This window comes from Caretta caretta, chromosome 1 (assembly GCF_965140235.1).
Source record: "Caretta caretta isolate rCarCar2 chromosome 1, rCarCar1.hap1, whole genome shotgun sequence".
Lineage (NCBI taxonomy): Eukaryota > Metazoa > Chordata > Testudines > Cheloniidae > Caretta > Caretta caretta.
This window is the reverse complement of record NC_134206.1, coordinates 343,785,480-343,811,020: the sequence shown is the minus strand read 5'-3', so window position 1 is coordinate 343,811,020 and position 25,541 is coordinate 343,785,480. Positions and strand designations below refer to the sequence as shown.

At 43.5% G+C, this 25,541-nt stretch overlaps 1 protein-coding gene across 2 annotated transcripts in view; it reads right to left on the bottom strand.

Annotated features, from left to right (window-relative positions):
• SFMBT2 (Scm like with four mbt domains 2) overlaps nucleotides 1-25,541 on the bottom strand; it is a 192,331-nt gene that overhangs the window by 14,714 nt on the left and 152,076 nt on the right. The window contains exons 13-17 of one of the 2 annotated variants that reach the window (XM_048836655.2): nucleotides 24,679-24,721; nucleotides 23,235-23,308; nucleotides 21,486-21,625; nucleotides 11,808-11,917; nucleotides 1,337-1,512 (exon numbers count right to left, since the gene is read on the bottom strand). In XM_048836655.2, coding sequence (XP_048692612.2) covers nucleotides 1,337-1,512; nucleotides 11,808-11,917; nucleotides 21,486-21,625; nucleotides 23,235-23,308; nucleotides 24,679-24,721 — 543 coding nt within the window. The remainder of the gene's footprint in view (nucleotides 1-1,336; nucleotides 1,513-11,807; nucleotides 11,918-21,485; nucleotides 21,626-23,234; nucleotides 23,309-24,678; nucleotides 24,722-25,541) is intronic. The other variant, XM_048836656.2, reaches the window with a different exon arrangement.

Genomic DNA, 25,541 nt, shown 5'->3' with positions numbered 1-25,541 from the left:
GAGAGCCTTCCTGAATAAGGATGCACTTGAGTGCTCAATTGGAGCCTCTGCTCCCCAGATGTAAATCCAGGGCCACGCCATAGATTTTGGCAGACACGCTCCAGCTTTATAGTGGTGCAACAGATCAGAATTTGACTTATTAGCAGTAAATCATGTGGTCCAAAGAAGTTACTCCTTTAAAAGTTAGGCAAAATACAGCCTACACAAGATCACCACCAACTGGATGTTGGTGCATAGTCGTGAAAGTAAACACCTGCTACTGCAGAGGTTAAAAGAACAAAGAACGGCAAATAGTGCAGTAACCAACCAAACTCATCTTCCAAGGATGCGTACCGCAGTGTTTTTCTGACGGTGCGGGGTGCACATCCATGGACAGCACAGGAATAAATAGCAGTGCAGATGAGGAGGCAGTAAAGACACAGCTGAAGGGTGTGGGTATGTGCCTGGACCTGCACCAGGTGTGTGAGATCACGCCAGCAGCAAGCTCTTCAAAATGGCACCCCCAGGTGGTATGACCTAACGTGAGGTCATGCTGGTGGGGACAGGGCCACACAGGCGGGGAGAGCAGGGGGCAGGCCCACGCCTTTCCTGGAACGCCTGGTATTCTGGGAATGGCGCGAATGGCCACCCTACTGCTGCGGCTGAAGCCCTTCTCCGGCTCAGGAAAAGATTCCAGCAACAGGGAAAAGCTAGCAGCTGCCGGCTGCTGGAGCCCTGCTCTTCCACAGGGAAAGGCAGCTTCTCCAGCAGAGCCTTTCACTGACACGGGTAGCTACACACTGCAGGGTGGATGCAGCCTGCTTTTCACTGCAGCCTGTAGCTGCACACTGCTGAAAGTGGTGTGTTGTTTAGACGTAGCCTTAATGTAACAGGCGGGCCGAGATGGAAAATATTAGATACTCCATCTGGCAACCTTTTGTAGACAGAGAGGACACAAAGAGTCCATGGGAAAAAGCAAACACAACGGCAGGCCAAGCAAAGATCCTTGGGGCATGAAGTTGGAGGGAGACCATGGAGGACTGGGTTTGTGACCTCCCATGCACATATCCCACTGTGGGTCTGTCTGGCTTGGTTGCAGGGTGACCTGGTGAGTGCTCAGTTCCCTGTGCTAGAGAGTGCAGGCCTAGGGTGCTGAGAACCAATCAGTGATCTCAGCCCAAAGGACATGCTGCATTTTGCTGCATTGGTGTTACTATTTGCAATATCTTATGCTACAGGTAAGAAAGAAAGAAAGGTAGGTATCAAATTACATTTATTTTTATGACTATATCATGAACATCCTCCCACGGCTCTGATTCCTTTCTAGCAACAGAGCAATAGTTTGGCTGATACTCACTGTACTTCGTTTTGGTATGAATGGAGCAGTTCTCAGGGCAGACTTCAGCGACCAGCACAGGGCTAAACAAATTTGGACAGCACTCCAGTTTTGCACAGACTCTTCTGCAGAAATCTGCCACTTGATCAGATGTTCGCACAATCTTGACTGTTGCCCTGTACGTTTTCCCTCTGTATCTAGGAAAGAATATTGCAAGATCACACATAACTAATGAAGTAAGAACAGTGGATGCTATAAACCCAGTTCTGCCCTCTATAACGTAGATGATCCTCTCACTGACTTTGGGGCGGGGGGACGACCAATGTACTGAAGAGCAGAATTAAGACATCCTGGTTGTAACAATTGTATTTCAGATACACTAAAATGAGGAAAGGCAGGATGCAGTAAAGCTGGCGGGGAAGGTTACAGTACTCAAGGTCAGAGAGACCACAGGGTGGACAAGGTTTGGAGCTGTGGGTTTAGGGCATCGGAAGACTGGCTGTTTGGGGAGAAGGTGGGAGAGAAGAGAGTACAAGATGACAGCAAGGTCACAACTGTGGGAGCTGTCAATGGGGATGCTATATTGCATTGCGTTTTATTCTATGGTTCTGCACACTCCCAGTCTGCAGACCCATGGGCCCAGGATTACCATCTCTGCCTGGCATGCTGACAGGCGGTAAAGAGCCGTGAGCAGTACGGACTTATGGTGGTACAGTTGCAAGCACTGGGCGGCTTTCTGAAGAAATGTCAATTCATGGGCCTAGCTGAGACCTGCTTCACAAGCCTCCTCTGCGTGGGTAGGTGCTCTCTGGGGTCACCTGTCTTTTAGGGGGGCCAGCACTGAACAAGATTCTACAGTGGTAGCCACAGGGTGCAGAGATTGCTCCTGCTGGACCTCTGTCTGAGACCATCCATTTCTACTTTCATCCTGAAGCTCCATCTTCCAAGAGGTTTTCACTCTGAATCACTGTTTGTCTGGGTGGTAGGTACCCCGTTTAGTAATACCACATCATGTGGCTTTTTACTGTGATGGGTTTGACTTTGTTTATTTTCTGGTGTTCTTCATTGTGCCATAATTTAAAAGGCTCGTTCAGTACCTGAGGGGCCTGTCCCAAAACCCACTGAAGTCAACAGGAACCTTTCCAATGACTTCACGAGCGTTAGGATCAGGCCCCCAAAGATCCAGATCCTCGAAGATATTTAGGCACCTTGCTCCCATTGGAATCATGGGAGCTGGGTGCCTAAATACCTTTGAGAATCTGGGCCTAAGTATTTTGCCATGAGTGGAGAAGAGTAAATGTTAGAAGAAAAATTCAGCTCTCAGATCTTTGCTATGGACTCTGCCTCCAGTATTCTGCCTTTCTTCTCTGTGCTTCTTCCAAAGCCCATTGAAGTGCATGGGTGCCTTTCCATTCATTTCTTTGGGCTTTGGAGAGGCCTAAGTGCCTGGAATTCCTAGGGGAATATTCGGAGCTCAGATTCATAAGGCAGAGGTTAGCCCTAAATCATGTGCTCTTAAATCTTTCGTTATGGTGTTTTATATAGAGCATTTTTGTGCAATAAATGGCTGAAGGAAGGTAGACTTCCATACCTTGTGTAATATACTGGAGCGGTGAACTTTGAAAAACCACTTGTCCACATAATTTATTAAATAGCAGCGTAAAAGCTAGTGTAAACCGTGAGATACCGGTTTTTAAAGCACGTCTTACACAGTGTGCCTAATGGCAGCAGGAGAGACACTTGAGCGAACGCATGGTAGAGCAGTGGTTTGGTCCTATAAATATTTGCAGAGGAGAGAAAAGTAAAAAGAGCTCACTGGACTGGAACTGATGAAGAGCAAAGATACTGTAGCCAAGATGGATGGGAGAAGGGACGCAGGCAGCATGTGTGACAGCAGCACTGGGGCCAGGAGCTCTTGAACAGGAGGGCAGATGCTACCAGGCAGACTTGGAGCAGAGTGAAGAAAGGACAGTGGGATGTGGAATAAAGGAGAGATGACCAGACAGATGTGAGGAGAGGCATCCTTAAATGACCCATCACTCTAAGACTGAAAGTTATGCCATAACTCAGAGGGTACCTGTTAAAGCATAACTTTCTTCTTTAGTCCAACCACCACAATCCTGTTCTGGAAATGTGGAGGTACTTTAAGATCTGAGCCTCAGAACCATTGCAAGTTATCAGTGTCCGTGATGCTCAGAGGCCTTTATTCAATGGCAATTTAGGGGGAAAACTAAATATTATCTGATCTTTGTTTTTACATAACAATAAGTGATCAAGGGTCAGCAAGGTGCAAATGATACTGCCCATTATTATGCTGACTGCAAATGGTGCTAGGGTATAATTAGCAATGATACAATGCTTTACAGTCACTGTACTTTAGGTACCTAATTCCCTCTGAATTAAATGGGAGTTAGTGCCTAAATACCTTTAAAAATCTGGTCCTAACTCATGAGTACTCTCATGTGTTTTCAAATGATCTGATTGTTTATGCATCTCGAGAGACTCCAACAGGCATGCTGTACAAAATGGAAAAAACACTCCCTTTCCCCTCCCAAGAGGTAAGAGGACATTACTGTCCCATTGCACAGATGGCATGACTTCCGGGGGAGCAGAGGAAATCATGGTTCAAACAGGTTCTACAAAACCTAATGTGAACAGAAATGATTCTATGGGAAATAACACCAACAGAAACCAGTCCTTCCTAGGGGACAAATTCTTCCAACTTTAATTCATAGATGCATAGACTTTAAGGCCAGAAGGGACTATCAGATCATCTAGTCTGATCTTCTGTGTAACTTGGGCCAGAGAATTTCATCCAGTTACATCTGAGTTGGGCTGCAATAACCTGTGCTTAGCTAAAGAAACTTTTCTGGAAAGGAGTCCAGTCGTGATTTGAAGACATCAAGTGATGGAGAATCTACCACTTCCCTTGGCACTTTGTTCCAATGGTTAATAACCCTGTTAAAAAGTTGTACCTTATTTCTAATTGGAATATATCTGGATTTAACTTCCAGCCATTGATTCTTGTTGTACCTTTTCCCACTGGGTTAAATAGCCCTTTAGCATCTGATATTTTCTCCTTGTGAAGGTACTTCTATTCCTTAAATGAAGTTACCTCTTAATCAGTAGTGTAGTCAAGGGTAAACATCAGATAAACTGAGTTAATCCACTTCTCACTGGGTAAATAGGGAGTTTAGGTTATTTCAACCACTTCTTTTTCTGTTGCTACACCACTGCTCCACATCTTCTTTTTCACAAACTAAACACTTTGAGCTCAAAGTCCCACATGCACCACTTAACAGGAGTAAGAACAGCAGAAGCTCATCCATAAATGGGTACCATGCCCTGTGGTGCTATGATCCCAAAGAGGACAGCACTGTACTACAGGGCCTGCAAAAGCAAAAAGGTGGAACTAACAAGAAGGAAAAAAAAACAAAACAGACCAGTCATTTCATTGTCCAGGTGAGATACAAAGAATGAAGACCCAGGATGGATGGGGAAATACAAATGTGAGTTTTATAATTAAATCTGTCTCGATGACTCAAGTTGTTCTTAGTGGCTACAGAAATGGAATATAATTTTAAACATGATTCTGGTCTTGGCAGTATCTCTGTAAAACAAGATTTATTAATATTTTCCATACATACCACTCTTTAAACCTTTTAACACTAAAGTCATTAATGTAATCTGAACTACCCTCTGACAGCCTCAGGAAAAGACCTACACTGGCTGCAGTTAGAAAACCATTTTTCCATTAGTACCATTAAAAATATTACAGTTATTGATATTATATTTTCCATCATGATAAGAATCTCATTTTGCCAGCTACTTTTAAGTAATAAGCATCCTGCACTAATAACCTGGGATCACTGTAAGGCTTTAAAGTTCAGCAGTATCAACTGTAGCATTAAGCTCAGTTGAACAATCTTGCTTTTCTAATTACTTGTTTTACATCTAAAGCCAAAGGAAAAAGAATTTTCAAAGATCCCTACAGTAATGACCCATATAGGAGAATTTACTAGAAAAAACAAGCTAAGGCATCCTCCAAGACATGAAAAGCCTTGTGCTAAATAGATATTTCAAACAGCAGGAGCGCTCAGCAATACTCAAAGCACTTAACCGTTTCAGAATTCAGCCAATAGTCCCACTGAACATTGGGGCTATTTTGAATAGTCAACTGACTAGCAAACTTGAATTTCCTTCAACAGTTCTTGGACCCAGCCCCCTTCCTCAGCAAGGAACTCACTGCTTACCTCACTGAAAAAAAATCAACTGAATACGAGGGAGTGTCTTGCAGACACAAAGTACCCACCACAAACACCCCAGGCTAACCCCCACCATCCCTAAGACAAACCGCAGCTCTCACAAATACAGCATGAGCGGATCTGAAGAACTTCTGAGCCACTAAATACGAACTGGACCCTGCCCTTCATGGCTGGTGAAATCCAACGCAGACTGGGACTGCTACCGATATAAACCTTCAATGTTTCTATACGAGATCCTGACTCCTTGAAGCATGTGGGATTTTTTCTAGCAAATTCTCCCAAAAATAAATAATCCTGGATGCCAATGAGCTCACAAATTACTGCCTCCCTTTGTAGGCAAAATCAATGAAAATGTGGCCATGACCTTACTCTAGCAGCATCTAATCTTCCACCAACATCTTAGACTCCTCGTAATCAGGATTCACTCTGGGCCTTGGCATTCACTCTGGGAGCACTCCTGACATGGCCTCATCATGGTTATGGAGAGAGGTTACACTTCTGTGCCAGTCCTATTTGATCTATCTGCAGCCTCAGGCGACCAAACAATGCTACTGACCCACACATGGGACCTCACAGAGGTGGATGGTGTAGCTTGAAACTGGTTCTAATCATTTGAAAGTTATCTAACAACCTAGGCCGTTTCCCAATATGCACTTTACACACCCTGGATCATTTTAAAAATGGCCAAATGAAATGTTATCAAAAACTTCCCTGAAAAATATTCACCGTCGGGCTAAGAATCAGCATGAGACATTTTAGCCAAAAGCAGCTATAATTACATGGGTGAAATGAGACAATCGCGATGCTCCTGAATGAATTCACGCAGAAAAATGGTAACAGACAATGACATCCTATCGCCCGGAAGTGAACATTTTTCACAAATCACTCTATGTCTGACCTCTCAGTCCTCATCCTCAAAGGAAACCTGCACAACGCTTTCAAGAGCCGAGCCTGGGAGCTTAAATTCATAACTTTGCTAGACACTAAAAATCATGGACTGAACAGAGACACTAGATTTATGGCTCATTACAACAATCTATAACGACTAACCCTCCTTTGTCCTACAAGTACAGAGATATTTACTGTCCACCTTGAATGGCATCTTACTGTGTGTTTTAACTCCTTATGCTAAACAATCTGTTCCACTTTGTATTTAGCTGTGATGCTTGGAGTACATTTCCCAGACCAGAAGAACTCTGTTTAATCTCAAAAGCTTGTCTCCTTCACCAGCAGAAGTTGACCCAATAAAAGCTATTAACTCACCTACTTTATCTCTCTAATATCCTGGAACCTCCATGGCTTACAACAACACTGCATGCATCTTTAATCATAACATTATTATTGCTGACCTAATCCCATGAAATATTAAAGCCCTGATTGCAGAACCCGTACATACATTGGTGAACACTTATTTGAGTTGGTAACTCCATGAGCACCAATGGGATTTTTCCTATAAGTAAGTGTTCACTGTTGTCAGTAGCTACCGGTGTGGTGCTCTGCTCTTGTTCGATGATGATAACAGTCGGCTGCGTGCGTGTTCCCTCTGTGTGCTACCCCAGCTCTGTGCAGATAGCTGACACAGCAGACCCCGAGAGAACCCCCAAAGACCACTGACTTTAGTAAGGTACGAAGGCACCCAGCCAGGTTTATTGTCAAACGAAGCACAGTAATAGTTCCCTATAGACTCTACCAGACATACTACGAATATGTGCCCCCGGCAACGGACACAGCTCAAGTCAGTGGCGGGACACTCCACTGCCCCCTAGACTGGACGATGATGTGCCCTTCCAGGCCTATTCTTATACAGGTGCAGAACAGATTACTCATCCCTCCTGATGTATTGAGGTGCAGCCTTGTTACTCATTAGGGTGCTGCTTCTCTCCTGTTACATGTTGGTTCAAACAAATCTATCCATCATGTTGTCCTTTTGACCCTGTCTTTAAGATGCACCTGCCCGTTCCTTGTTATCTCTGTGGAGTGTTCTGATGCCATCTTGGCATAAGTTCCTCTCATTAGCATTTATGTGTGGCTGCACCTGCTTCTAGCAGCTCTCTTCTTGCCAACTTCTGTGAGTGGGGCCTGCCTCTGGCTCACAGCCCAGCCTTTGCTTAGCAATGCCTGGAAGTACTTTGGTTCAGGCTTCAGTCCTCAGACTGGGCCTCTAATACAAGAGTTTATGTTTCAGGGACTCATCTTACTACATTCACCAGGGTTAGTGTTCCACAATTGGGCCCTAAATTAGTATATTATGATAAAATTATATTATTATTTAAACAAAAGCAAATTATTTTAAGAATTGCTCTTCTAAAAACCCATTTTGATGGAATGTTAGAATGAAATATTTTATTGATTCAGACATGCATGGAACCTAGAGACAGATATGATCTACTTGATCTGTCTAGTGTACCCCCCTGCCAAGGCAGGGTTGTTGCCCACTGTAAATTTATTCATGTTTTGTCCACTTTGGCTTTAAATCTACCATGCTATGGGGCTTCTACTACGTTCCTCAGAGGACAATTCCACAGATTCTATGAGATGAAATGTTTATTATTACTATGTTTTACCATCATATCTAGATGCCCCAATGGAGATCAGGACCCACCCACTATGCACATAGTGAAACGCAGTCCCTGACCTGAAGAGTTGGCAATGTAAGTAGATGGGATGGAGCAATGAAGGATTGTTACCGCTATTTTACAGATGGGGAACTGACATACAGAGAGACTAAATGACTTGACCAATGTAACCCAAGGAAGTCTGTAGCACAGGTAGGAATTGACGTCAGCCCATCTGCATTTCTGCCAAGTGGCACAGCCCCAAGACCATCCTTCCTCTCTGCTCAGGCTACTCAAAAGTTCTTCCTGACATTCACCCAGCTACTACAATGCTCCAAAGCCACCAGGCTGACCCAGGCCCAGGCTCAAGGATGTTTGTAAGAGGAACTTGAAAACTTTCAACAGTGACACAAGCTTGGAAGATGGGGCTAGCAACAGGCTGCCCTAAAGGGCTGTGCTGCACCTGGGAATCAAAGCGGCTGAAGAGAAGTGACTGAGAGAGAGGAAGCAAAGGGCAGCAGACCTCAAATGCCAATTGTGCCCCGGCTTCATCTCCTGGCCCTGCTGTTTACGCCTGCATTATTTGTGGCAAGGACAGTCGCATGAGAATTGGACTTTTGAGCCACTTCTGATGCTGCAGCACCCTATACAGGAACTAAATCGCTTTGGGGTTTAGAGCATTGTCTTCTAACTTCAGTGCTGTGCAGGAGATAAGAACCTGTCGAGAGCAGAAAATATTTCCCCTGATGATCAGGGCGACTGAGCACCGGCAGCTCCCGTTGACCCCCATAGGGATTCTGAGCATGGAGGGCTTAGGCGATTTGGGGGAGGGATAGCTCAGTGGTTTGAGCATTGGCCTGCTAAACCCAGGGTTGTGAGTTCAATCCTTGAGGGGGCCATTTGGGGCAAAAATTGGGGATTGGTCCTGCTTTGAGCAGGGGGTTGGACTAGATGACCTCCTGAGGTCCCTTCCAACCCTGATATTCTATGATTCTATGATCGGGCATGACATTTCTAGCTTGTCACACCATTGTCAGGGAATACTGATGGGGGGTAGGGCGTGACTGATCTCACTGTGTGCATGCATCCTCTTGGACCCTCCAGATTCTCTGTCTTCTTTGCAAGGCTCTTGTAATTCATTCCGTGACGATGGTCGCTGCTGACAGCAGAGTAAACTGAATACAGGTTGCCCGGCTGCGGAGCTAATTTATTCCTGGCGGCCAGCTTTCAGGCTGGTGGGAAGGCAGCCTTCGTTTCCCTCTCCCCCAAGACAAATAGCAACACCATCAAGATCTAAGGAGTTGTCATTTAACATCAGAAGGAAGGTGGTGACGGGACATGTCACACTACAGCACGAACATTCCAGCTGGCTGCAGAGCTGTCATCATTAGCAGTCTGCTCGAAGATGCCATTGTGGTCCAGCGTTCTTGAAACTTGGTTTAAACACACATACTCTCGCTCAGAGCAGCTCTTTAGGATTCAGAAGTGGCATGGGCTGTCATATCTGATGCAACGTGTCGTGCGTCGCCTTCAGAAATCTGCGGCCTTTGATTTCACGAGTCTGGTTTTGATTCTGTTCAGCCAGATGCAATAGAAATATAGGCAGAAGCCCAAGCAAACTCAAAATGAACAAAACCAAAATCAAACCAGTCTTGGGGCTTGTCTACACTACCGCATTGTAACATACATCGCTCAGGGGTGTGGAAAAGCCACTCCCCTGAGCGACGCAGGTTACGTCGACTTAAAGCATCTCCCGCTGACATAGCTTCCAGCTCTCGTTGAGGTGGAGTAATTATGCCGACGGGAGAGTGCTCTCCTGTCACCGTAGCGTGTCTTCAGCAGATGCGCCGAGGTTGGGCGGTAGTGTAGACTAACCCTTAGTTTGCAGGTTCTTGGGGCTTTAATCTGACAGTGTTTTTATGAGATCTGGACCATGGCATTCCGTACACTTAGTGTATGGATGGGTGTAGAAGACACAACTGCTATCTTGTGGAAGGAATGTCAGTCCAGCTCAAATGTTTCATTGTGTCACCCTCTACAGGCTGAATTTCAAAGGGCCTATAAGTCCTACTACTCCTGTTTTAAGGATCTGATTATGCACATACTTCTACATGGGAGCAATTTTGCTCAAGTGAGTCATCCCACTGGATTCCAAATGGGACCATTCAGCGGCAAAGTCTCTCACAGGCTTAAATGTTTACAGGATCAGGCCCTAAAACTGGACAATCATACCCTGGTTTTCAGATGTGCTGAGCACTCGCATCACCCACTGATGTCAGGAGGAACTGCAGGAGCAACGCACCAATGAAAATCAAACCGCTTAAATCTTTCTTTTTACCGAATTTTGAAAAAAAAAAAGTATTTTTTCTGACATTTTGCATCTGCCAAATTCCAGCTGATGCAAAATTTCAGAGAGATGGGAATGTTTTCCAGTTGTAAATATACAAAAAATATTGTGCATTTTCAATGTAACACAAGCTTCATTTGAAACAGGTTTCATTTTTGCTCCATAAAAGAGTCCTATTCCCTTAGATTAAAATTGTGTGAGAAAACCACTTCTTTCTTGAATTCACAATGAAATACAAAAAGCTAAGACTTTTGAGTAGTTTTGCCTTTCTGACCATGATTCTTCCTTGGGCCAAATGATACAAGCTCAGCGACTTTAGAGTAAAAGGTCCTAAATTCTACACCTCACAGTCTGAGTAGAAAATAGCTAACAACCGTGGAATCTGTATGGCCAAACATTCAATACAATAGCAAACCATAGCACTGTATTTCAGCACCAACTATTTCAATACATATAACAATAGTGTTCAATACTAATGAGGGAGAAACAGATGAATACAAACAACTGTCTACTATTATATAAAACAGGCAGAAATGCATAGACTTTAAGGTCAAGAGAGACCATTACATCATCTAGTCTGACCTCTTGTACAACACAGGCCTTAGAATTTTACCCAGTTATTACTGAGCCCAGTAACATATGTTTGGCTAATCATCATCTTCCAGAAAGGCATCTAGTCCTGATTTGAAAACTTCAAGACATGGAGAATGTACTACTTCCCTTTGTAGTTTGCTCCAATAGCTTATCACACATACTGTTAAAAATATATGCTGCCTAATTTCTTATCAGAATTTGTCTGGTTTAGCTTCCAACCACTGGTTCTTGTTATGGCTTTCTTTGCTAAAGGGCCCTTAAATTAGAGATTAAAAATAATAAATTTATTTTATTTTATGAGACCACAAATTGGATTAGTACCATTTAATAATAGATGAAGTTTACATCAAAACAGCATTTCATAAAACTCAGCACTTGCTGAATCAACACTTCGATCTGGTTTTCCCATTGCAAGGTATTTCTCAAAAGAGCTGATTGAAAAGGGATTAAAATTGGAAATTTTGATTAATTTTTTTTTATCAAAATCTTCCCTGCTCCCCAAAATCCCCCAAACCAACGTGAAACGAAATATTCAAGAACATTTTGTTTCAATGTTTAAACTGCTATAGAACTGGTACAAAAAATTTAAAAAAAAAAATCAAAACATTTTTTTGGGGAAAAAACCCCTAAATGAAAAATGTCATGAAAATGTCCTTTGGTTTTTCCAAGCAGCTCTGTTTATTCAAAATGGACAGCAAATGAATGAGTAGGTAACACTTGGAAATACTGACTTTGCCTTGAGTGTTTCCTCCTGAAAATTCCACTGCGGGTCTTCTACAAGCTGCAGTTCTCGGAGAACGCTCCCTGGTTTGTAAGCGGCGTTGATTACCATGCTAAGAACCTAATGCAAGACAAAAGTAAACACTGAAAGCTTTAATAGAGCGACCACATAGTCACAATCCTCATCTGTGCACTCGCGTAGCACCTGGAGGCACCAACGGACTCAAGGCCCCTTTGTGCTAGTCACTGTACATATCACTGTATATATTCACAACGACAGGAGTCCCTGCCCCCATAGAGATTACAATCTAAGAAGTGCTTTAAAGATAATCCAGGTGCTGTCAATGTGCATGTTAACATTCTATGGTATTTACATGATTCTGTAGCGGGGGGGGGGGGGGGGGAGTTGGTTTTAACACGCTATACTTAACACCCACACTTGATCCTTCACAGATTTGCAACTGACTGTAAGCATATCTACTCCCCACCCCCACCCTACAGTGGTCGGCTTCAGACGTTATTACAAGAAAGAAGCTGATAATATCATAATAGCATACAGTAGAGATTATCTCCTGCATCCTTTCCAGTCATGGGTAGGGCCCTACCAAATTCACGGCCGTGAAAAACGTGTCATGAACCATAAAATCTGGTCTTTTGTGTAATTTTGCCCTATACTATACAGATTTATGGGGGAGACCAGTGTTTCTCAAACTGCGGGTCTTGACCCAAAAGGAGGTTACAGGGGGAGTTGCAAGGTTATTTTAGGGGGATCACGGTATTGTCACCCTTACTTCTGTGCTGCTGCCTTCAGAGCTCGGTGGCCGGAGCGTGACGGCCGCTAACCGAGGGCCGAGCCCTGAAGGCAGCAGCGCAGAAGTTAGGGTGGCAACACCATCCCATGCCATCCTTACTTCTGCACTGCTGCTGGCAGCGACTCTGCCTTCAGAGCTGGGCTCCTGGCCAGAAGCCACTGCTCTCCAGCTGCCCAGGTCTGAAGGCAGCGCTGTTGCCAGCAGAAGTAAGGGTGGCAATACCATGACCTCTCCGCAGTAACCTTGAGACCCTCCCCCAAAAACATTTTGGATCAGAACCCCTACAGTTACAACACCATGGCATTTCAGGTTTAAATATCTGTAATCATGAAATTTATGATTTTTAAAATCCTATGACCATGAAATTGACCAAAATGGACCGTGGATTTGGTAGGGCCCTCGTCTTGGGAGCTTGCCGACATTTTTGGAAACCAAGCTGGATACTTTTCAGTCATGAATTTCACTGAATGCTGCAGATTACAGTGTAAAGCAGGCATAATTTGAATTTGGTTTGCTTATTAATGGACGCAAGATATTAATTCGTTATTTGACCTTTGTAGATTTCACAAGATTGCTCGTTAAAAGAAATGAACTTAGAAATACCCAAAAGAGGGTCTAATAATAATACCACCAGGTTCTTATACCATGCTTTTCACCTACAGATCTCAAAGGGAGAAAGGGATCATTATCCCCATTTTACAGATGGGGAAACTGAGACACAAATTTGCCCACAGTCACTTAGCAGGCTAGTGGCAGAGCAAAGAACAGAGCTCCAGTCTCCTGAGTCCTAATCTAGTGTCCTACCCAGTGGCTCACACTGCCTTCCAACCAAAAAAAAAAAAAAAGGACAAATCCATATGTTCTCAGCCAATCAGTGGCACTGGCCTGTGTGACTCACAGCTATAGGAGTCGAATGGCCTTTTAAGGGCTCCCACCCTCGCTGGCCTGCATAGCTGCATCTACAACACTCACCTCTTTTGTGAAAGCTCCCTCATTTCACTTCCAGCAGGTACAGAAAACACAGCAATGTGAACACCAGTGCTCGGTTCACACTGACACTCCCATCATTGCGACCACCACCACAACCGCACTGGTGGTTCTGAAACAATGACAGGCTTTCCTCAAAGACCTAATGTAGGCAAGGCCAATGGCAGAGAAAAGCCACTTGGGATGGCTGCGAGCAGTCCCCAGTATGGTTCAAGGATGCTCCCTTCAGATATGCTAGGCTTGGCATCTAGGCTTCAATTCAGCAAAGCACTTAAGACTTAGATGTTTTGTTGAACTAAGGCCCTACCCAGCCTGTGTCTGAGATGCCTCATATCTCCTTCTCATGAATATGTCTTTTATATCCAGCACCAGCTCGGAATAAACAATTGCCTGTTAGAGAGAGAGCTTGATCAACCTGAGTGTGGCCTCCCTTACTTCCTAATGCCGAGGGCTACTGAATTGCAGAACAGGATCCCCAGGGCAGTGGTGGCAGGCAAACTATTTGACATATTAAAAACTAGACTGGACACAGCACTAGAAAATGTAACCCGGAGAAGTGAACAATCCTGCACTGACAGGGAGATGGCCTTTCCCCCCTCTAATTCTTATGACAGCCTATAGGGAATGAGGCATGTCAATGTGGTAACAATTGCTTCTCTTGTATTTCTATCTGCAGGTCACCCACACATAACAGCATGGTTGCTGTGCTGCAGCATTGTCTTCTCCTTTGCATGGACTTTGCTCTCATTTGCTTCATGAGGAGCTGCCCACTCCTCATGCTTCATCAACTGTCTGATTGTGCCCCTGGGAGTCTCTTGATGTTGCTGATTCCCATTTGGACCTGGAGCCTGCTTCTCTTGGCACAGCTAGACACTACTCCATCCACGAATCAAACCATTTTTTTCATAGATATTTAGGTCAGAAGGGACCATTATGATCATCTAGTCCGACCTCCTGCACAACGCAGGCCACCGAATCTCACCCACCCACTCCTGCAAAAAACCTCTCACCTATATCTGTGCTATTGAAGTCCTCAAATCGTAGTTTAAAGACTTCAAGGAGCAGAGACTCCTCCAGCAAGTGACCCGTGCCCCATGCTACAGAGGAAGGCGAAAAACCTCCATGGCCTCTTCCAATCTGCCCTGGAGGAAAATTCCTTCCTGACCCCAAATATGGCGATCAGCTAAACCCTGAGCATATGGGCAAGATTCATCAGCCAGATACTACAGAAAATTCTTTCCTGGGTAACTTGGATCCCACCCCATCTAATATCCCATCACAGGCCATTGGGCCTATTTGCCATGAATATTTAATTACCAAAACCATGTTATCCCATCATATCATCTCCTCCATAAACTTATCGAGTTTAATCTTAAAGCCAGATAGGTCTTTTGCCCCCACTGCTTCCCTTGGAAGGCTATTCCAAAACTTCACTCCTCTGATGGTTAGAGATCAAGAACAGTTCAGTCACACAGGTACCATTCCTGCACCCTTTCCCCTCCATGCGTTCACAAGGACCATGGAGCAGGTGAATAACACATCTCGGTTGTTCAGCAGTTGTAAGGGGACGGAGAGCTCATTAGTTAATCCATAGACAATAACGCTTAGCACTCAAACATTAACTGATCATCACACCACCCCTGTTTATTTTCCCCATTTTGCAAACTGAGACAAAGCCATTATGGGCCAAATCTTCAAAAGAGCTAAGTTCATGAAAATCTGGCCACTCATTTTGATATCTAAATGGAAACTGAGCTGTTCTGAAAATGTGTCCCTAAGTGACTTGCCCAGACCACACAACCTGTCAATGGCAGAGGGAAATGGAAATGAAGTATTTGATCACCAGAAACAACATGTCCTGGAAGTGAAAAGACATTCACTCTGTAGTACAGAAACCTGGTTAAATAGAGAGCTCTGATGATTACACTGCGGCATAATGTTTCTGTAAACAAAAGCGCACTGTTGTGATGATTATTGTTTTATCTCCGGTATGCACATGGCAATGATCTGTAAACCTGTTCAAAGCTTCCTACCTAAATAAAAAAGTAAGAAAGAAAGACAGAAATCAGGCATTTGTGGCATGACTGACTCACTTAAACACCATTGCCTTGATCACCTATTAAAGTGATATTTGCTCTAAGTTTGCAGTGGGAGGGACTAGGTTATGGGCACAATTTCTCCCCCCAAACAGAACACAGTTCCACTGCTCAGAACTCTCTGGCTTTTACCTTAGACACCCAATTTATTTCAGTCCTGTACAGATGCTAACAATACCAGCATTTTTGCTCTGAACTGCCTTGTCTCCACCATGACTCTTAGTAATCTAAGCTCACATTGGAAAATAATGTTTTGACAGGATAATCATTTCCCTTTGGGGGGGGGGGGAATGCTTTAGCTTTGTCTCTGTGTTTATTTAGAATCATAGAATCATAGAATATCAGGGTTGGAAGGGACCCCAGAAGGTCATCTAGTCCAACCCCCTGCTCAAAGCAGGACCAATTCCCAGTTAAATCATCCCAGCCAGGGCTTTGTCAAGCCTGACCTTAAAAACCTCTAAGGAAGGAGATGCTACCACCTCCCTAGGTAACGCATTCCAGTGTTTCACCACCCTCTTAGTGAAAAAGTTTTTCCTAATATCCAATCTAAACCTCCCCCACTGCAACTTGAGACCATTACTCCTCGTTCTGTCATCTGATACCATTGAGAACAGTCTAGAGCCATCCTCTTTGGAACCCCCTTTCAGGTAGTTGAAAGCAGCTATCAAATCCCCCCTCATTCTTCTCTTCTGCAGGCTAAACAATCCCAGCTCCCTCAGCCTCTCCTCATAACTCATGTGTTCCAGTCCCCTAATCATTTTTGTTGCCCTTCGCTGGACTCTCTCCAATTTATCCACATCCTTCTTGAAGTGTGGGGCCCAAAACTGGACACAGTACTCCAGATGAGGCCTCACCAATGTCGAATAGAGGGGAACGATCACGTCCCTCGATCTGCTCGCTAAAATTTCCTATTTTAAGTCCCTTGGCTTGTCACTAACCTTCCAGCAGGAGTCCATTACTATGTTAACAATGTTCTCTTCCAATGACATTATCTCTTAATCTCACACACAGTTCAACACTATGCAAAATCATATACTTTACTTCTTGGGGGAAAGGGAACTGGGTTTTAAAAACTTATGTGAATGTCATCTGAGGTGGAAAGTCATTCACGTAAAAGAGACAAGACCCTAAAAGGTATTTAGGAATCTAATTCCCATGATTTCAATAGGATCTGTGCCCAAATCCTGATCTCATTCAATTAAACTTCCACTGGTTTCAGCATAGCTAGATATGATCCAAGTAACTAATTTTGGGAAACTTTCTTGAATCCACGTGTATTTCTCTTTCACTATGCTTTCCAACGCCAGTCAGGAAGGATTCAGTTTTTGGCCCATGATGTCATAAATACATAGTCTATGACAATATAAAGCAACTGTGTAAACTGGAATAGCTCAGTTGAAGTCAGAGCTACAAAGATTTACTGAGGATGTAGCCCACACTTGCTCCTATTGAAGTCAATGGTAAAAACTGGCTTCACTTGGAGCACCATCAGATCCATAAAGCTTATACAAGGTACAGATAGTACAAACGCCATATCAGATAGCTCATGATAACTCCATCCGCCTTGCTCAATCATATGTTTAAAATTCAGTCTAAACTGCTTAATTCTCTGAGCACCAAGACTGAGACATCTGTTTTAATTATGCAACTTCGCCATGCTCCTAAATTTTAAATTAAAAAATGAGTGCAACAGTTTTACATTTTTTCCTCCTGTTTTTCAAATACTGGCTTAGTCCCTTTTTGTATGTCAGGAGAGGAGAGTCACCTTATGCCAAAGTCCAAAACCAACTAAACAACATTAATTTTTTTTAAACAGTGAGGGTAATTAATCTCGGAAACAGATTATCAGTGAACATGGTCAATTATCCATTACTTGGAGTCTGTAAAAGGAAATTGCACTATGGCAAGCACAAGTTGATGGACTAGGTGTAAGAATCAGTGGGTGGAATTTTATGGTCTGTGTTATGCAGAAGCTCAGACTAGGTGATCATAATGATCCTTTCAGGCCTTACAATCTACTAAATCTATGAATTGTTAAGCAGAGTTGCTGTTAAAACAGCTGTCATGTCCCTTATGTACCCTTGCAGTGTGTTTGCCCAGATTAGACCCTGACACTGCAGTATTCAACACACTGGCAGTGATCTGTTCAATAAGGTTATCTTTAAGACACCCCCTACAGGAATGCCTGGACCTGCTACCGTTACTGGTATATCCTAACAGCACACAGTCATTAAGGACTCTGCACATAGTTCGTTCTGTGAAGGCAGTGGTTCTCAACCAGGGGTACATGTAACTCTCGGGGTATGCAGAGGTCTTCCAGGGGGTACATCAACTCATTTAGATAGTTGTCTAGTTTTACAACAGGCTACATAAAAAGTACTAGTGAAGTCAGTACAAACTAAGATTTCATACAATGACTTGTTTATACTGCTCTATATACTATACACTGAAATGTAAGTACAATATTTATATTCCAATTGATTTGTTTTACAATTATATGGTAAAAATGAGAAAGTCAGCAATTGTTCAGTAATAGTGTGCTGTGACACTTTTGATTTTGAAAGGAAGTAGTTTTTAAGTGAGGTTTAACTGGGGGAGCGCAAGACAAATCAGACTCCTGAAAGGGGTAGAGTAGTCTGGAAAGGTTGAGAGCCACTGTGTTAAGGGATATCAATACAAGTGTAGGTGTGATGTCTTCGACATTGCCACTCCCGTGTGTAATCGTCCTGGTCCAGACCAATTGAGTGAGGCTGGGAAGCTACTTGCTACAGTCTCGAGTCGGTGAAGTGGAGAGGATGACCTATCTGCCACTATTCCAAATTTTGTTGTATCCTACAAAAATGCACTGTGATTGGACAAACTGTTATAACCCACAGTCCAGTTTTTAATGAGGTGTATACAATTGACAGTGTGTCTGACCGTCAGGATGAAATTGAGGCAATGATACCCATTTTTGATGTCTGCATTACCTCACTAACCTTGACTATGAAGATTCGGTTAAATCAGAAAGACACCCATGTTATGCAAACTAGCAACAGCATGGGAAAAGCAAAGCAATCTCAATCAGTTATTTCATGATGGGGATCTCAACATTCTATTGTCGCATACTTAAATAGAAGTAACCTTCAAGGGTTTGATTGTGTTACAAATAATTATAATTGTCATTATGTTAATTTTATTTCACCACTTACAATGTCTGGTTAAAGAGCAAAAAATTTACACAAATGCTTTACTTGCTATTTCTTTTGTAACTCTGAGGAGACAAGTTGGTGTTACTGAATATCTTACTTACAGCTTTTTGCTTAAATAAATGGCACCATTTACAGTGACAAGGCAAGGCCTGTTGACCTACGAACCAGACTTTAGCTCACTCATGAACCAGACTCCCATAATCCTCTTTGGTTACACTAAGAAAGGAAAATACAAGCTTGCTGGACTTGTTAAGAAAGAAATAGTGACCTTTTCCTGTTCTTTTGACTGTGCAAGCAATGTCTTCAACTGCGACAGACAGGAATATATATACAAATATAATGTACCTATGCTAAAATAATGAGTAAGTAAGCAGATGCCCAATTATGTGCTTAAAAATTTATTAAAAGTACCAGACTCATGTATCTTTATCTACGTTACGGAAAGAGGAAATAATGGAACCTTACTATAAGTATTAGCAAAGGATAAGCAATTATCAGAACCAATACAAGACTGTGATCAGCTTGTCACCACTGTAGGGTCAGTTCTACGGATTGTGGTAACTATGATTGATACCTATTTCTGTTGTGCGCTGTCTTGATATCTAATCTTTTAATAAATTCAATCACTCTGACTTAGCCGAGGTCTTTTAAAATTCCTTTATAAAATTCAAACTATATTAATGATCAGCTATTGATTAATTATTGACTATTGGTTATTGATTATTGGAAGCCCTGATCTTCAATATATATATATACTGTGTGTGTGTGTACGTATATATGAATTTCCAGATCTGCAGCTGGAGTAACTCCACTAGTGCACCGTTGACTTCACAAGAGCTACCGTGATTCAGACCAGCTGAGTAGCTGGCCACATCTTTCATTTCATTCAAAATGTTGTGGGTTATGTGACTCTGACAAGCTGTGGAGTTATCTTTGATAACAATTGGGCTCCTGCATGGGAATGAACTAGGACTCGAAGGCTGCAAAAGGCTTTTCTCCCCCCTCGTCTCTCTGCTGCATGGATTTGGGCTCTAAGGACCGCAACATGTCACATCATGTCAACTGGTATCTCCACTCATGCTCATTTCACTGCCAAATCCACAAAAGACCATTTTTATTTATGGGAAGAAAGCTTTTTGGACAGCTGGGAATGGATGTTTCACACCCAAGTGCAACTCACATTTCTCTTCCACTTACAAAACTCAAGGGAATGCTCTTTCTTTTGTCCCGTGCTCTCTTTTAGAAGATCAGCAGAAAGCCAGATCCACCATCAGCAAAATGCTTCGGTCTTGCTTTCAGATTTAGCAATGGTCATCTTTTGCTTTGCAAACACTTTATCCTGCTTTTTGTTCAGACTGTTTTGGATTCCTGAATTTCAAATCACGCTATCGCACCTGGAAAAGCAGCTTGATCTTGGCACTTTTTGTAGCGCTGCCTCCCATACTGTGAGACAATAGACTGTAGCCTTTCAAACAACTACAGATATTTTTTTTAAAATGAGTAAGAGTCCCTTGTTGGGACTAAGGCCAACAATTTAAACAGTGATCTGTCTTCTGGGTGTCTCAGATTTTAGTGCCCAATCTGAGACACCTTGAAACTGATTTTTCTGATCATCCAATGAAGCTGCAGTCAGTTAGAGAGACTGCTGAAAGTGCAAGACCACTGCTTATCCTACAGTATTGTCTTAGGCCTTGTCTACACTACGGGGGTAAATCGATCTAAGCTACGAGAGTTATGTTAGTAGCGTAACTCAAGTCGATGTAGCTAAGATCTTCCACTCTCCAGTCAACTCCCCTTGCGCTTCTCGTTCCGGTGGAGTACTGGAGTCGATGGGAGAGCGCTCTGCGGTCAATTTAGCAGTTCTTTACTAGACCCACTAAATCAACCCCCGGTGCATCCATTGCCACAGCGTCAATCCTCCAGTAAGTGTAGACAAGCCCTTATTGTTTCCTTGTGCTCCACTGTGTGTCTAACCTACCTGTTGTCTTTTGTTATAAACGTATATTGTGAGCCCTTTGGAAGAGGGATCATTTTTGTTCTGTGTTTGTACTGAGCCGAGCACAATGGGTTCTGGTCCATGCTGGTTCTCTGTCCTGGACACAGCTACTTGTGTCTGTCCCATGCTTGAATCATAGAAGATTAGGGTTGGAAGAGACCTCAGGAGGTCATCTAGTCCAACCCCCTGCTCAAAGCAGGGCCAACACCAACTAAATCATCCCAGCCAGGGCTTTGTCAAGGGAGCCTTAAAACCTCTAAGGATGGAGATTCCACCACCTCCCTAGGTAACCCATTCAAGTGCTTCACCACCCTCCTAGTGAAAAAGTTTTTCCTAATATCCAACCTAAACCTCCCCCACTGCAACTTGAGAACATTGCTCCTTGTTCTGTCATCTGGTACCACTGAGAACAGCCGAGCTCCATCCTCTTTGGAACCCCCTTTCAGGTAATGGAAAGCTGCTATCAAATCCCCCCTCACTCTTCTCTTCTGCAGACTAATGCAAGTGAGGTGCCTGTTTTGAAATTCTGGTCCATATTCCCCACAATCCCTGTTTTCACATTGTTACACAGACATCCAGTCCCACACTGCAGACAGATGAACCATACCTCTTTGAGCACAAGCACACACTTGCCAGGCCCAACAGACTGAGGTAGCTCTGCTATTCTCCCTTTGTTTAAATATGGACCTGAGAAGCAGCGATGATTGATGAAGAGCTGGGGGCAGCAGTATCGCCCATTGACGGTACCTGCAAGAAGAAAGCCACGTTACCAAGACTGCAATTGTTTTCCTGCAGCAAACCTAAGGGTCTCTCTTCTTTCTGCTAGACGCTTGCAAAACCACTGGCGGTAGGATTGGGTCCCTGGTAAGCACAGCTCAGTGTCCAGAAAAATCTCATTCATGACACCATCAATAGTACTTATAGGGCCCACAATAACAGAGTATCTGAGTGTCTCATAATTGTTAACCCTCCCCTGAGGTGTTATGACAGATGGGAAACTGAGGAATAGAAAGGATACGTGATTATACCAGGTCAAACAGGCTGATCAGGGAATTGAACTCAGATCCCGAGCATCCCAAGCCATCATGCTAACCACTGGGCATGCCTTCCTTTAAGCACAAGAGTTAAGGCCTCCATACCAGCTACTATGAACGGTACAAACAAAGGGTTAATTTCCTGGTACAGGCTCTTGCGCCTGGATTGAAAGGCCTGGATGGTGCTGGCATGTAACCGTGTGGGTGAACTGTGGGCCTCAATAACAACAGAGTGCTGGAGAGTTTAAGTGCTCCACAGCTTTGGCTGGGAGAGATTGCCCCTCAGCTCTGTGGGGAATGAGGCCGCCCTCGTCATGTTAATTTGAGTCATAGCCCATCTCTTCTGTAAATCATATCCAGATTTCCATACAGTTCTCCTGGCCCTTTTACCATTCTTGATGTCTTCCCCTAGCCCTCTGTTGAGGAATGGGACCTATTGTGATCTGACTACAAGGCTAGGAATCGAGATTTAGAGCTCTGACTGAGGCTCTGACACTACCTTCTTTTGTGGCCTATGGAATTTGCCTCATTTTCCCCACCTGTAAAAGAGGAACAATAATATTTCACTCCCCACTGTACCCCTGTCACAGGGATGGCGTAAGGGCTAGTTAGTTCATGATTCTAAGTATTATTATCTCCTCAAGCACCAGTCACAGAAAGAAAAGCTGGTGACCTCCCTGTAATCTACGCTTTGAAGAAACCAGGACAAAAGCAAATTTAAAAACGTGGCTTTCAAACAAAGGAGTAATCCCAATTTAGATTCTGTGTAATGAACTGTCTAAATATTATGCACTAAAATATGCGACCTTCATTAAGGGGGAAAACAAAAATCACTTTTGGTTGTAATAATGGTTGATGTGCTGTACAGATAGGCACGCAGAGAGATAATGAGGCAAATTTAGTTCTGGTGTAAACAAGTGCAACGCCATTGATGCCAATAGGAAACAGCTGTATCTATTTACACCAGGGCTTTATTTGGCCTGACATCAGGACACTGTCTGGAATGGAGCACTTCAAGGGTCACACTCTCAACACTTTTGACACCCAGAGGCAAATCCAGGTAACTTGAGACAGAGAGCGAGAGCGAAAGGGACAGACAGACCCACACATGTGCACACAGATCCTCAGCTGATGTAAATCAGTCAAATTTTATTGACTTCAGTGGAGCTATGCTGACTTACACCATCTGAGGGTCTGGCCCTGGGAGTATGTGTAGGTCTGTGTATACCACATCCACTTCTCACCTCTGGCTTTTCCACACTGCTTTTGACCGATGAAGTCTGAAATGATAAAGGAGCTTTCGAGTCGCTGAACAGACTCACCTGTTGTGTCTGGCTGAGGAAGTGGGCAAAGGTCATGAGGTATTTTCTCAACAGGCACTGCGGATGGCAACCTGCTTAACGACAATACGATGCACTTAATACCAGGAGCCTGGGTGATGGATCAGAACCTGAGCAACTCAAGGTTTTGCATCAGTCTCATTAAAGTATGGTCATCACTTAGTACCCTGATATCTGCATGGAGATTATAATACTGCCATTTTGGCTTATATCCTCAAAAGGATTTAGGTGCCTAGCTCCTACTGAAATCAATGGGAGTTAGCTATCTAAACACCTTTGCAGCGGTTCTCAAACTCTTGTACTGGTGACCCCTTTCACATAGCAAGCCTCTGAGTGCGCCCCCCCCCCTTATAAATTAAAAACACTTTTTTTATATTTAACACTATCATAAATGCTGGAGGCAAAGTGGAGTTTGAGGTGGAGGCTGACAGCTGGTGACCCCCAAGTAAAAACCTTACGCCCCTGAGGGCCCCCAGTTTGAGAACCTCTGCCTTTGAGCAGCTGGGTCTTTAAACACAACACTGTTTCAACTTGAATGACTCTGCTATGTCTTATGGTCAGGGATCCGTGCATTTGGGGGCTTTCACTGAAATTCACCCCTGGCTGCAAAATTGTGCTCCAGAATCTGAACTTTAATTTCTTTAAAAAAATTAAGTTTCTGGCTTAAGGATGCAAAGATAACGTTACAAACATGAACCACGTGTAAACTGATGCAGCATTGTCTGCCTGAGTCTGCAGGAAGCCAGAAACAGCTTGTAAAGGTATGAGCTACCCCATCGATCCCAGTCAGGGCTCAGTGGGCAGCTTGATTTTGTGGATTCTGGAATTTTTTCCAACTTGCTGGAATTCAGCCTTTCTGTCCCAGAATTCACAGAGTCAAATTACAGGGCAGACCCTACTGAGATAACACTCTGAAACATCCTGTTCAGACTAGTGGCTATTTTATTTTTGAAAGGGACCCCTGCAAAATATTCAGCCGCAGGATTGACACTGTAGTTACTAATATGATGGACAGTAGAACCTCGGAGTTACAAACATCACAGTTACGAACTGACCAGTCAACCACACACCTCGTTTGGAACCAGAAGTACGCAAACAGGCAGCAGCAGAGACCAAAAAAAAAAAAAGAAAAGCAAACACAATACAGTACTTTGTTAAATGTAAATGACTAAAAAACTAAAGGGAAAGCAGCATTTTTCTTCTGCATGGTAAAGTTTCAAAGCTGTATTAAGTCGATGTTCAGCTGTAAACTTTTGAAAGGCCCACCCGAACGTTTTGTTCAGAGTTACGAACATTGCAGGGACGAAGACCCTCCATTGCCGAGGCGTTCGTAAGTCTGAGGTTCTACTGTAACTGTTGTACACCATTCCCCAGAGGAGAATCGAATTCATCTACATATTGAAACTGCTTTTAAACAGAAACCTACTGCTTTTCTGGTTGCACAACTGCAATCTTCCTCTTCTTTCGTACTGCAAAATGAGAGAGGAAGAGAGAAATATATGGTCTGTTGTATAAATGGCTGGAATATAAAATCACATGTAACACAACGAAGGGCTCTTCCACACTCAGCCCCGCTTTTTATATTATTATTTTTGTTACATGAGCCGCCACACCATTAAAAAACGAGTGTTTCAAAGGGGCTGCTGGTACTTTTAATCTTGCTACTGCAAAGTCGATACTGATTTTCCTGGGATCTGTACTTAGCAAATATTCAAATAAAAGGCGCACACGTGCAAGATTGCATTTTGCAAGCGCGATTACCCCAGCATGGTCGCACCCCATCTCTAGATTGTGACAAGGTCGCTCAATGTTGCCGTGGCAGTAGCCTTCCAAATTAGGTCTGTCTGTCTGATTTTTGACTCTGATATATTTAACTCTTCAAAAGGGTTTGTCGCTTTTTTTTAAAAGAACATTTGCCTTTCAGATGTTAATGAATATAAACAGACTGATGATAATTATTTCAGCTGGGGATGGGAGATTTGTGTTCATTTGATGACACCAGTTCTCGGGATCTCAATCTGGGGGCATGACCAGGCCCCAGGGGGGGACAGGATCGTGCTGACCACCTTCCCTTTTTGTATTCATAGAAGGTTAGGGTTGGAAGGGACCTCAGGAGGTCATCTAGTCCAACCCCCTGCTCAAAGCAGGACCAATCCCCAATTTTTGCCCCAGATCCCTAAATGGCCCCCTCAAGGATTGAACTCACAACCCTGGGTTTAGCAGGCCAAATGCTCAAACCACTGAGCTATCCCTATTATTAACTGTTCTCTTCCCCTTGGGATGCTGGTT